Here is a 14922-nt window from a genome sequence, read left to right on the forward strand (position 1 = left end):
CTGACATTCTTGCTCAAATAAATAGGAATGAAGAAGACTGAAAAAAAAAATATATATATATAACAAAAGGGTGTCTTCTGTTTGTGTAAAGATTTATTTTCTTCCTTTTGGTCCTTCGAACGTAGGTTATGTTTAATTTTTGATTTTTATTCAATTTAATTTTCTTTGATTTTCATTAACTAACGATAAGTTTCCTATGATTTTAATTCTTTCTTATTGACATGAAGGATTATAATTTAATTCATGATTGATTAAACACAAAAATTGTTTTCATTATATTAATTTGTGTTGAAACTTTATTGTCAAAAATAAGTATTAATGAAGTGAAAGATTTGTTATAAATGTATCTATATCTATGATATGTAATCAAGATACATGCGAGGGGCGATCAAAATGTGAAAGGCATAAGTAGTGTAAGACCATTATTGTAAACGGACCAGTGGTTCTTGAAGATAAAAGCCAAGCTCGCTTATGACTTTTATATTCAGTCCAATTGTCGGGCGACATTTTATATAACGAAATACTTTGGATAGTTTAATAATTACCTGTACCTTGGGCAGAAAGTGCTCATACATGTGCACTATACTTAATAGAATGTTAATTTAATATTAATAAAAGAAGAATGTTTTTAATATCTGTAAGAGATATTATGGGATAGTGTTATGTAGTTAGTTGCTATGTAGTTGTTTATGGATACCTAATCATCTTGTATGTGTGCATGACAATTTGAATGAAAATACATAAAAGTGTATCAACTAATAAACCATTTGATACCGTTCATCGACTTTATAATTTTGATAGAAAAGGTGAGAATAATAATATGTATAATTATTAAAGATATTTTTACATGCAAACTATTACTACCACTCGAGATTCATATATCATCGATCGAACCAGGTTGACGACTACCCTTGGTGAGTCGTTATAAAAGATAATGCAAAGATACCCTGGATAATAAAAATAGAGGAAGAAACATATCTAATTTTGTATAGTGCTGCCATTGCGGCCATCTTGAAATCCGCCATCTTGGATTCAGGTCAAAATTTTTAAATAGAAAGAGGATCATGTGACATATCGTTTTGAGGTATTGTTTTACCAGAAGCACAAATCTGGTACTATTTTAAAAATAGCTTTAGTCATGTATGAATTATTACCTGTGAAAAGATTTCTTTTCAGTTTAATAATTCTTACACGACTAAAAGTAAAGACATGAGTTTGGCGTGAAAAGAACGAAAGGGATATGCTCAAGTAATGAAGAGGAAAACCCAGTTGAGAATCTTAGAGAAAATGTAAATACGAATGCGTGTGTGCCCGGACCGTCCAAGAGATGTAAAAGGGGGAAAAACTAATTTTATTACTCAAAGACTAGTGTTGCTCTTAATCGATAAAAGATCACTCATAGAGCAGCAATACATATTCTGACAGCAACAGCAGAGGCACTAGGCCATAATGTAGAGGAACTAGCAATAAATGGGTCTTCCATTCACCGATGCTGAGAGAAAACTTGTAGTGAAGTTGCACAGAACTATAAGAAACAATTTCAGAGTGTATCAAGTGCGTTAGTTGTGCATTGGAACGGAAAACTACTGCTGAATTTGACTGGCAGAGAAACTGCCGGAAGGTTATTAATAATTATTACAGGAGATGGTCATGAGAGGCTAATTGGTGTTCCCATTTTGTCGTCATCAAGAGAAGAACATATTGATTCTACTATAGTACATTCGCTTGAAGAATGGAACTTGGTAAAATTCGTGCAGGCAGTTTATTGTGACAATCCTTGCAATATGGATCTTGTCAACGGTGCTTGTATTCTGCTAGAGCAGTAGCTCCAAAATAACCTTCTATACTTTCCTTGTAGACACCACATTTATGAATTAATTTTTAAAATGTGTATTTGACAACTGTTGTGTTTCGTTTGCATCTGGACCGGACGTTCTTTTATTGAAGTGTTTTCAGAACGAATGGTCTAGAATAGATTGTACTAACTTTATTCCAGGAATTGATGATGGTGATGTAACAAACAATATTTCCGATGTAAGAAATGAAGTGTTTAATTTTGCTATCAAACTTGTAGAAGCAGGTAACTGCAGAGAAGATTACAGGGAATTTTTAGAACTGACCATCATATTCTTGGGTGGCATACCTCCTTGAGGAGTTTTCTTTCGTTTGCCTGGAGCAATTCACCTTGTAAGGTGGATCGGAAAAGCAAGCTACTATTTAAGATATTTCTCTTTCGCCAACAATTTCGTTTAACGAAGCAAACTCACCCAAGAGCTGATACCATAAAAATTCTTGTGAAAAGAGAAATCAGTGATTTTGTTACAACAAACAAATTTTCCTCGAGAGATTTAAAATACCCAAAGGGTTTCTTGAGTGTGATCCGACTTCATGACCAAATAACAATGACTACCTTCAAGGAAAGACAATACTTTAATTCATCCACGTAAAAAAAACGGTGTGCAGAAAGGGGAGTGTAACTAATAGAAGATTACAACAACGTTCTTACGAAAAATGAGGAGCACAAAGAGTTATTTTTGCACATAATAAAGGCCCACACAAGCACGTAGCCAAGGGGGGTGTCCGGACCCCCCCCCCCTTCGAGACCAGAAATGAAAAAAATTAAGGAAGGATTACACAAAATGAAATGAATAAAAGAAGGATCAGCGTTAAAAATAAACTACAGGAAGCTTTTGGTTACTCTTTCTTATGAGGAAATTTGTATTACTTGCAATACATGGTTGTGAGGTGAGCGATATATCCTGGAAGAGTCAAGGAATTTAAAATTTCTAGAAAAGTTGCGGAATTCTCAGAATTTCTGCTACTAGTCAGGGAGATTTTAAGCTTCCGAAAGCATAGTGTCGTTGTGTAACAGCGTGGACATTTTTTATCATAATTTTTCGTCATCGTATCCTTGCAATATCATACATGTTATTTCAAAAACAATTTTCTACTGTTCCTTTAACCTGTCGTTTGAAACAGACAGTAGTGGACGGAATAATAGAAACAAAAATATATATGAAAAGAAAGTTCTGTTAACATTTGATTCAACAGAAAAAGGAACGCAGATATTGCAAAATATTTTACAAAACATTATTGAGTATGTACTTTTTATAATAGTGAATATGTACTTTTTATATATAGTTGAGGTCGTAATGAAAGGAAAATTGTTATATTTGAATAAACAGAGGAAGAATGTAAATATTGTATAATCTTTTTCAATACTTTTTTTTTTTACTCGAGATTTCTTCATAGTTTATTAAAATACTTACCAACATATCCTCACAAGCCAATATATGTTGATAGTAAAGTAGTTTAGATTGATCAAGCTCCTGGGCCTTCATAATTTCATGTCACGCCCCCCCCCCCCTTTCCCATTATGAAATCCCGGCTAAACGAACCAATATATGTCCCAGGAAAATTGTTTAGAATGATCGAGTTCCTGGTGTGATGACCACAGTATTTCATGTGACGGACCCCTCCCCCTTCACCAAATCCTGGCTACGTGCCTGGCCCACAGACAATCTTTTCCTATATGCGACAAAGTGAACTATGTAGCAAATAAGATTCATAACTTACCAAAAAGATACTACATAAATAAGGGATATTTCAATTTCTTCCAAGTTTTATTTTTTTTTTCCTCATAATGGTCTATGAATCATCTTGATGGAAAAAAACCTATTTATAGTTCAAAGCGAAAGAAGCAGTTTGTTTCAGTTTATGTAAAAGACTTCCAAAATTCTTACATATCTGTGTTCCATAACTGCAATAATATAACATTACATGAAGCATTTTGTTTTTCATACGTAATAACTCTTACATGAATATAGGTAACTTGAAAATAATACCAGATTTGTGCATCTGGTGAAATGCTAGCTCAAAAAGATATGTCACATGACCCTCTTCCTATTTAAATTTTTGATCTGAATTCAAGATGGCGGACTTCAAGACGGCCGCCATGATAACGTATACAAGATTAGGTTGGTCTCTTCCTCTAGTTCCATTATCGAAGACATCTTTTCATCCCCTTGAGCCGTTTCTAAGTTACGAGAGTTTATTCCAGCTTTTCCCCATACACTATGTATTGTAAACGTATTGTAATTTTAGGTCGTATGGCACCATTTAAAATTATTCAATGGATCTAATTTTTCTCCTGACTTAATTTGGTTCCAACTGGAACCATTTTAGGGGCTGAGTCCAAAGAAATTCCTAAATTTATTTTTCCCCGTATAAATTTGGACCACCCTAATATATATAAGAACTTTAAAAGTCCGTAGCTCCAAAACAATGAGACCTACTGAAGTAGGGTCAAGACTTCACCTAGGAATTAATATGTGCACTATCCAAAAGTACATGTTTCAGAATCCTGCTGTACTCACACAACAATTTTTATATAGGAGTTTGGCTACGGCCATATAATTTTAAGTACTCACCAACTACCTCTAGAAAAATTATTACGGAAGTATCGCAGTATTCTGAAACTTGGATATTTGGATAGGGCACATACTACTTTCTGAATAAAGTCTTGATCCGACTACGGTAGGTTCCATAATATTGGAGCTATGGGCATTTAAAGTTCATTTTTGTTTTCATGTTTTCGGCAACCTATAACTCCGAAAGGAAGCATTTGTGCACCCAGGTTCGTCTATACTTTTTGTCTTATCTTGGTGTAAGGAATTACCTTCCAAACGTTGTCAGTGTTGTTTTAAAACACCCTGTATATTTTTACATGTTGGAAATTTAAACTTGAGACATTGTAAAGATTAAACAACACAGTTATAAATAGTATTTATTGTACTAAAGAAAATTTGTTATGCTGAATTTGGAATACATGCTATTGCTGAGATTTGATGTTTTTAAATACATTAAATTTACTTTACTGAAATGTAATCACATTTTTCGCTTGTTTGTATGTTAATTTCCTTGATGTCCTTTACAATCATGTAAATACCTTACATTGTGTATGTCTCATAACATTTTGAACATAATTTTTTTAATTCAACAGCCGCAAAAGCATGAAAATCGACACCGCGTTTGATGCCATATGCCAATTTAAACTTACTTTCCTTTTGGGCAACCAAACTGAATTTCTGGTGACTCCAAGAAATTGACGGGTGGCTAACGCAATTTTCTGTTAAAACCAGTTTTAAAAATCATTTAAACAATGATTGCCACTTGTAGAAAAGAAAAGCTTACGCGATGTGAACTTACTTCCTTTTTGGGCAGCCATCTTGTCCGTCATTTTTGATTTTTGGTGACTCCAAGATATTGACGGGTGGCAAACGCAATTTTCTGTTAAAACCAGTTTTAGGAATCACAAAAACAATGATTGCCACTTGTTGCAAAGAGAAGCCTACGGATTGCAACTTTTCACTTATTCATTCCCCTACTATTAATAATGATAATCAGATACAAATACAAAGAGACTCCATGATAATTACGATGAGTTCTTGGCCCACCGTATCCAACGCTTTTATTTTAGCTTTTCATAGGAGGCATTAATTCACAAGAAAGCCACTTGGCTATCGTAGACACTTATTCAATCACTTTCTACCATCTTCCTAAGAAGTGAATTCTCACGTAGCTATATGGTTATCGTGCACGCCTTTGGACACAAAATCTCCGGGTTTGATTCCCGTTGGGAGCTCATGCTATTCCGATCTCAAGTTGAGCTTAAAGTTCACGTCTTGCATGCCATTGATGCTCGAACACTATATTTAAATACAACTAGCGAAATGCCTATCTATATAAATATCTTCAAAATAATTGTACCTCATTAGTGTAATATCATGTATCGTGTTGCTGATGTGAAATTTCGAGAAGTAATTAACATCATTCTTGTTAGTAATTATTCCTAACATCCTGTAGTTTTATTTTCACAAGTTGGCAGAATAATTCATTTCCAACTACAATATAAAAATTTAATTTTTCTGACGTTTCAGTGCTGTATTTTTGAATCCCACTATGGTGTTATATCTAGACATTGGATTTTTATGTAATTGCATATTTGTTTGCTTATATGCATCTATGATAAACTTAATACAGCTCGAATTTGAAGTTTTATAGGGCATATAAATACATATTTCAAAGGTTAGAGCATATACTTGTGCTTAAGAGCATATTCAGCATATTCTATAAGTTTTTATTTTAGATGTATGCTTATAGCATGGAAAAATCAAGTTTTAGTTTTATTTTCAAAGCATCTACATGTCTGTGCAACTGGATAGTTTTTTTGCATGGGAGATGGAAAATGTCTAGTTTATGGAGGACTGATAAGTTAGCAACCAATCAGCAGAGCAAAGATGCTTAGAATTGACAAGACGTTAAAAGACATCTGATAAAACATTGTAACACGTGCCGACACCAATTCTGGAAAAAGTGACGGGAAGAATGAAGAAGAAATTGACAGATGTTACTACTAGAAACACCGACTACAAAACAATTGAAGTCATGGGGAAATATCTTCAAGAGTTAGACTTAAATTTGGCAGAAAATATAGATACTAAACTTGCTCTTTTCTATAAATATTGTCCAGTAATATGTGTTGATGTTAACGGGTCTTTTTTTTTTTTTTGCTACAAGTGTCACAAATTGGCACCAAAAATGAAGAGAATCACCTTGTGATGTAATGATATAATGTAACGCTATTTACTGGAAGAGGTAACTGCTCAAAAGCGATAACTTTTTTGTACAGTGAAAATGTGTAGAACACTGAGGCTCATATTTCGTATAAGGGAAATGCACACCAAAATACAGATGTGAGGAAAAACTAAAGATCGTGTCCTCATATCACTGTGTCTATTTTAATCTCATAATTTGTGTGTATTTTAAAAAGTTAGAAGTATATAAACTGTAACTGTCATAAAAATAAATTCTGAAGAGAAGTTCTTGAAACCTTATATGTGAAGTACACTTTCGATGTCATATTTCACCTGCAAAACTTCGTCACAACATGGCTGCATGTTTAAAATTGTTGTATTTTTTTGCATTGTTACTTTATACCCGGGTTCAAATCCTGCTCCCTCCAAGTGAACTTTCTGGTGGACAAACACCGTGTTTTCTAAGGGGTTCTTCCGTTTCCTCCCACTTTCTTCATTCCACCATTTCATTCATCTCTCATCATCACCGTCTCATTTAGCCTAACCGGCAAAAGTGTGGGACGTAAAACAAAAATGTCATTTAATTTATTTTGTTAGTTTATATTAAATGCATGTTTTAACTTTTTTCACAGCATAATTGCATGCATATTTCATGAATTTTAAGTGCATAAAAATCTGATGTCTAATTATAACCTAACAATCGAATAACTAACTAAACACATATCTTACTAACTTGTTATCAATTGCTTACCGATAGATACCAACTCTTATCATCCCTTACCAATCCTTCAAACATAAGTCTTCAGAACTGATATTTTAAATGAAGAAAACCAACGTACCTAGTTCATACATATACATTAGGATGATGTATGATTAATAAATAATTAATATTTATTTTTTAAAAGTTGTAATTATATAGTATGAAGTAAAGGATATTTAATGAATTTATATAGATTTCGAACCTAATAGATGTCAGATATGCGGACCCAATTAATAGTAGAATGAGCTGTTAAATATAATTTAATATCTGAAGTGATTTATGAAAAAACCGTACCAAATTTCACAAAATTAAATCCCCACGTTAAGCAGGTTTGCATATCCAGGCTCCTAACTATGAAAACATTTACGATCAGTCCAACCTCAATCATTTCACGAATTCAACCGGTTTTACGTATGTTATTAGGCCATAATATCAATTGTGATTTATTCTAAAAACACTTTTATACATTGCAAGAGCTGTAACGTCCAAATATTTACTGAGAACTCATAGTCGTATCGGAATAAACAAAAGCGAGTATGGAACAGTAAACTGCTTTCACAAAAGGCAAAAGAAGACGTGCAAAGGCATACAAAATGGTCGAGTGGTTTGGGTCGATACACTATCAATCACATGTTTGTGAGTTCAAACCCGGTATCAATTTGTTTCTTTTTTAAGTGTCTTCCTATTTTCATCCAGAGGCTGAAAATATTTCTTTGAGTAACTCATTGAAAACTTCTTTTGTTTCAAATTCGATTAGATCGGAACATTATATGAATTGCGAATCTTAAATCCATAGTTAAAAAAAAAATGAAGTATACTCACTACTCCATTATCCTCTGCTTTGTAGCGAAAAACTATTTATAAACAGTGGTGACTTCAGAAAATTATCCTCGGGGGGAATTTCAATATGCGGATGGAGGGCAAACATTGGTAGTCCGCATTGAGCACGATCGAATATATGGTCCTGAAGGCGGAAATTTCTTAGCTCGAGAGGGGTCTCAAATTCTCCCTCAGATCACGTCCTGAAAGCATCATTGCTTAAAAGCTTTTCGTAACAAATATAATATTACACTTGTTTCTCGTTCTACATTTAGAATTGGTAAAATCATAACTTATAATAAAAGCATAAAAATTACAATACCAATCATGTATAAATTATCCTGTAAGTTACCAACTTTGGGTCAGATTAAAACTCAAATATTTGTTTTCGGATTGCACTTAGAAATAAATCCTCTCTATATAATCCTGATTGGATTGAGCCATATTTAACACTAATTAATTAATCAATATTTATACGAATATTTTTTATTTTAATATTTTTACTATTCAATAGTATATACACTTAATTTCCAAAATCAAAATCTCGAAAATGTATATTGTACGAGTGCAGACTCGCAAATAAATGATTATTTATCATATATATTGGTCTCTATTCGAAATTCTATTTAATCGAATCCGACAAGAACACAGACAGAAACATCGAGAACAGGTGAAAAAAAGAGAGAGAAAGGCGTTGTAACCGGCGGGGACTCGAAGTAATTTCGAATGTTGCTTTACAAGCCGAACGCCTTAGACCACTCGGCTATGGTAACAACTAGGGATGGTAGCAAAGGCTTCGAGTAGTAGTTCTTATTACAGAATAACATTTTCTGTTGCCTAAAATTTAAACCTAATTTACTTTGATATAATATATCTATTAATTTGTTACATGAACACGTTTTTTACTTTGATGAATGATGTATGTTGTTTATATAGATTCTATTACACGTTCTTTCGTAAATATTATAGAAAGTATCAGGGTTATTTATGATCTTTCATGGAAATTGACTGGCGCATGCGCAGTACACAGACAGTTCAATTGGAAGGCCAGGAAGGAAACGCTAACACACTGTTAGAATGTTTCATCGCTGTGAAGTATAAAGAACAGCTAAAATGTATTAGCTTGATTAGCTGAGTTCTTGTCATTGCGTAAAGAATCACCAGGTTAATGTTTGTCCAAGTTCTCACTAATCAACTGGACTCATGAAAAATAATTAATATTGTCATTACTGCACAATATGAAGAATAAAGAACGTATATTGCACCACATTGTTCTCGAATTCGAACCTAGCTAAGGAAGGGACAATAAACAAAATGTGATTTATTCACTCGAATTGAGATAATTCAATGAAACTAGAAATTACACAATCAAAAGGAAAAATATCGTTAAAAAGACAATAATACTTTTATCCGAGATGTGAAATAAAGTTATTAATTAACTGAAATGAAAGTAATATTGGGCATGATATAGAGTAAGAAAAAAAAAGTAAATGTATTCTTAGAAACGTTCAAAGTAAATTCACAAATACTTTTTGAAGATATACTACTCTTCCTTTACGTTTTAACGAACTAATAAGTAAACAAGCAAAGGAAAAGAATGAAGAACGAAAGTATTGCTCTTGAAAAAAATATAATAAATAAATGAAACTTAAATAAATGTTTACACAAAAAATAACACACTAGTACTTCGTGTAGTCACCTCCAGAGTCAGTAACTTCTTGAAGTCTGGAGGGGATATTAGATACAAGTCTCGAGCAATACGACGGTGTGTCACGAAAATGTTGCCACAGTTCCATAACATGATTTTGAAGAAACGTTTGGTCTCTGTCTTCACGTCTCTCTTCCCATTCTTGCACAATGTAGGCCCACAGATGTTCAATTGGGTTCAAATCTGGGGATAGAGGGGGCCACTCAATACAAATTAACTCTGGATGTTCACTTAGCCACTCTCGTGTTTGCCGGGAAGTGTGAACAGCACTGTTGTCATGCATAAATATATATTCTTCCTGTTCGGGGAAGTTTCTTTCTAAGGACGGTAACAACGTATTTTCGAGGATATTAATGTAAACACTGCTGTTCATTCTCTCAGGCACTGCAACCAAATCTCCAGGACCAGCAGCCGTCATGTATCCCCAAAAGTGTGTTGATATTCGTCCTGAACAAGAAGTTCTGACAATATTTTGTTCAGCATACCTGGTTCCGTGCGGTCTATACAATATAACTCTGCCTTGTTGGTTAGACTTGAAAACCTTCTCGTCGGTCCAGATGACTAAGTCCCAATATGACTGAGGTTGGGTTATGTTATTCTGTGCCCATTCAATTCGTCTGGCCTTGTGAGTTTCAGTCAGGAGAGTCTTCCTAGTGGGTCTTGAACAGTGTAGACCAGCCCCCAATAATCTTCTTCTTATTTTTTCGTGAGAACAATTATATTCTTTGGCTTTGTTCAAGAGGATTGACGTGTGGTGTAGAGGTCTGTTGATTACATCTGTAACTAAAGCTTGATCTTGAGCTGCAGTTGTCACTTTTGGCCTTCCACTTCTTGACCGAGACCTGAACCATTCACCACCTTCTTCATGTCGCTGAACCCATTTCTTGACCGTTTTCTTGCCACATCCCAGATCTCTAGCAATCTGAGGCACAGTTTGTCCCATTTTTGCTCGGCCTATGATTTCTCCTCTCAAAGCAACAGACAGTTCTCCACGAGGCATTTTGAGAACCTGTTAGAAATTTGCGTTCTGGCGTGTATGACAAATGTCGGTAAAGTGCATCTTTCTGTTTCTACTGCGCATGCACCAGTCAATTTTCATGAAAGATCATAAATAATCCTGACAATTGCTGTAATATTTATGAACGAATACGTAATAGAACCTATATTAACAAAATCATTCGTCAAAGTAAAGAATACCGTAAACATAAAACAATTTCAACAGACTATTACATCAGGCCAAAATAGGCTTAAACTTCAGAGAATACAAAATAAATTTCATACTGTAACAAAAGATTGAACATGAAACACGCTTACGATATTTTCAACTTGTCACATTAGCCGACTGGACTAAGGCATTCGGCTAGAGATTCTGAGGCACCATTCAAGAGTAGTTCGAATACCACCACAGCACAATTTAGTTTTATCTCTTCTTGACGTTTCTGTTTGTGATCCTGCCGGATTCTATTAAACATAATTCCGTAATACGCTAAAATATACGTAATATTTGTAGTTCTTAACCTCCCATTTTTACATTTTTCAAGCTCAATTGAGAAGAAAGAGGGAAAATGAAAGTACAAAGATTTACAATAATTACTTAGCATTTACTGTCATTGTAATTGTGGATATTTTATTTATGAAAATGTATAATGAACTAAAAATATATTTAGTAGGTCACATGTCTCCATTTTTCGATTCTAACTTGAAAGTTACAGTTTAGGCGGTGACATATCGAAGACCCAGGGGGTTGTAACCCCTCCCATTGAAACTTTTATATTCTATTGAAATAAAAAGTGTTTCAGTTTATAATCTTGGAAAAGCAACAATCACTATGTGTGGAGGACGGTTTATTTATACTACGATTTATCACTTCCAAATGTGTAGAAGATGTGACTGGATATTGTGTATAATCATTCAAGAAATATAAGACAACGAAGGGACTTCATAAACCCTTCACGCCACCCAGGAGGACGAAGTGCGTCCCGCCGTCCCTCGGTTGGGAACTACTGCTTGCGAGGGAAACATTCTAACAGTGTGTTAGCGTTTCCTTCCTCGCCTTCCAATTGAACTGTCTGTGTACTGCGCATGCGCCAGTCAATTTCCATAAAAGATCATAAATAACCCTGATACTTTCTATAATATTTACGAAAGAACGTGTAATAGAATCTATATAAACAACATACATCATTGATCAAAGTAACGAAAACGTTCATGAAACAAATTAATAGATATATTATATCAAAGTAAATTAGGTTTAAATTTTAGGCAATAGAAAATTTTATTCTCTAATAGGGACTACTACTCGAAGCCTTTGCTACAATCACTAGTTGTTACCATAGCCGAGTGGTCTAAGGCGTTCGGCTTGTAAAGCACCATGAGAACTTACTTCGAGTCCCCGCCGGGTAAAACGCTTTTTACTCTCTTTTTTTCACCTGTTCTCGATATTTCTGTCTGTGTTCCTGATGGATTCGATTAAATATAGTTGAGTTGATTTCAGTTTAGCGTCCCTTTCAGCAGCGAGGCTATATGAGACGTGGACCTACTGATTAACGTGGAATCCGAACCACATGAGCTCCCGCCGGGAATCGATTAAATAGAATTTCGAATTATTGAATAGTAAAAATAGTAAAATAAAAAAAATATTCGTATAAATATTAATTAATTAATTAGTGTTAAACATGGCTCAATCCAATCAGGATTATATAGAGAGGACTTATTTCTAAGTGCAATCCGAAAACAAATATTTGAGTTTTAATCTGACCCAAAGTTGGTAACTTACAGGATAATTTATACATGATTGGTATTGTAATTTTTATGCTTTTATTGTAAGTTATGATTTTACCAATTCTAAATGTAGAACGAGAAACAAGAGTAATATTATATATGTTACGAAAAGCTTTTAAGCAATGATGCTTTCAGGACGTGATCTGAGGGAGAATTTGAGACCCCTCTCGAGCTAAGAAATTTCCGCCTTCAGGACCATATATTCGATCGTGCTCAATGCGGACTACCAATGTTTGCCCTCCATCCGCATATTGAAATTCCCCCCGAGGATAATTTTCTGAAGTCACCACTGTTTATAAATAGTTTTCCGTTACAAATCATAGGATAATGGAGTAGTGAGTATACTTCATTTTTTTTTTAACTATGGATTTAAGATTCGCAATTCATATAATGTTCCGATCTAATCGAATTTGAAACAAAAGAAGTTTTCAATGAGTTACTCAAAGAAATATTTTCAGCCTCTGGATGAAAATAGGAAGACACTTAAAAAAGAAACAACTTGATACCGGGTTTGAACCCACAAACATGTGATTGATAGTGTATCGACCTAAACCGCTCGACCATTTTGTATGCCTTTGCACGTCTTCTTTTGCCTTTTGTGAAAGCAGTTTACTGTTCCATACTCGCTTTTGTTTATTCCGATACGACTATGAGTTCTCAGTAAATATTTGGACGTTACAGCTCTTGCAATGTATAAAAGTGTTTTTAGAATAAATCACAATCGATATTATGGCCTAATAACATACGTAAAACAGGTTGAATTCGTGAAATGATTGAGGTTGGACTGAGCGTAAATGTTTTCATAGTTAGGAGCCAGGATATGCAAACCCGCTTAACGTGGGGATTTAATTTTGTGAAATTTGGTACAATAAATATTAACAAAGTATAAGAATATATTATAAATATAATATTATTCTGTGTTTTCAATAATTTAAGACCTCCTTTTATATTTCTAGTACTTCAGATGCCATTTCAACATTATGATAATACGGCACGTATGAATACTAGGAGACAAATGTGGAGTAAGTGTGTCAATTTATATCGCAATCTCATGGTCAGTGTAAAAATACTTGATTTTAGGCTGTGATTCAACAAGTCCCTCTTAGCTCCTCTTAGGGTTCCTAAACTAAATTATTTGTCTAAACTATTTTAAGAAATTGCATAAGTAGTCTAATAATATGTTATTTTTGATAGGTGTTTTAGTATTACAATTATTTTCAAGCAATGAAGTTAAGATTATTAATATATCTTGAATAGCAAAACATCTATCTAAAACTCTTGTTGAGAACTACTCAATATACTCTGCTTATGACAGAAGCAAACTGCAAGTCATCAAAAGTCACAATAAATATATACTTAAGTTTACAAAACATCAATATGATTAAATTATAATAATTAAAACAGGCAAAGACCACTACCTCTTCTAAGTAGCAAATTTACTAAAATTATGAAAGTTGTCAGAAAACAATGTGTAAATATTACATATACTTGAAAATATGGAAGCAGAATACACTACTTGCGTTTATATTTTCACTTAATTTTGCCAATGATTAGGAATCAAGTTTATTGTTCACATTATCTTAGCAGAGATTTGAACACTGCGAGATTGTTTTACTGTCGCAAATAATGATCTGTGTACTCTAACACCGTGAATTATTTTTCCCTTGCCACTTCCAAAGGCAAAAAATGAATCAAAATATTGTCCCTTTGCAATCACAAACGTTTGCATTGCTCAGCCAACAATTGGATTTCGTGGTGCATAAAGTCTGGAGTCTGCGATGCGAAGATCTCAACCGCAGATAGGCACGCCCAATCGTCACCGAAAGTATCCGCCCAAGAATAGAGACGCCTGAAGAAGGTGTTAGTCGAAGGATCCTGACATCATCAGTGTGGCATGCTTACATCAACAGTTTCTTCATTTACAATATTAGGACGTTCAAGCATCATCCGCAGTACTGTTATTAGTGGTTGTGGAACTGATTGCTTCTGGTATGATATAGTAAACTGTAAACTAAATTGTGGGAAAGCTTTACACCTATAATCAATCCATCATCTTTTGTACTCTGAAGCAAGCACCGTAACTCAATTCTCAATGTCCCATCAGTGACAAAGCACGTATCTCCGTGCTTTCACGGCTTTCTGATGATAATTTTGCTCAATTGTAATATGTGTGCATTAACTACAGTTTCATTACCTCATACACTGTCACGAAACAAGCACTTATCTTTCACATCGTCAACATGGAATGATGAGCAAGT

General features: G+C 34.1%; 1 protein-coding gene across 1 annotated transcript in view; it reads left to right on the plus strand.

The window, feature by feature from the left end:
* The window catches only part of LOC145683032 (uncharacterized), a 123639-nt gene that overhangs the window by 38510 nt on the left and 70207 nt on the right, over positions 1 to 14922 (plus strand). Inside the window, exon 3 of the mRNA XM_081754389.1 lies at positions 13621 to 13686. Coding sequence (XP_081610515.1) covers positions 13621 to 13686 — 66 coding nt within the window. The remainder of the gene's footprint in view (positions 1 to 13620; positions 13687 to 14922) is intronic.

This window comes from Thermobia domestica, chromosome 4 (assembly GCF_964235325.1).
Source record: "Thermobia domestica chromosome 4, izTheDome1.hap1.1, whole genome shotgun sequence".
In the NCBI taxonomy this organism is placed as follows: Eukaryota; Metazoa; Arthropoda; class Insecta; order Zygentoma; family Lepismatidae; genus Thermobia; species Thermobia domestica.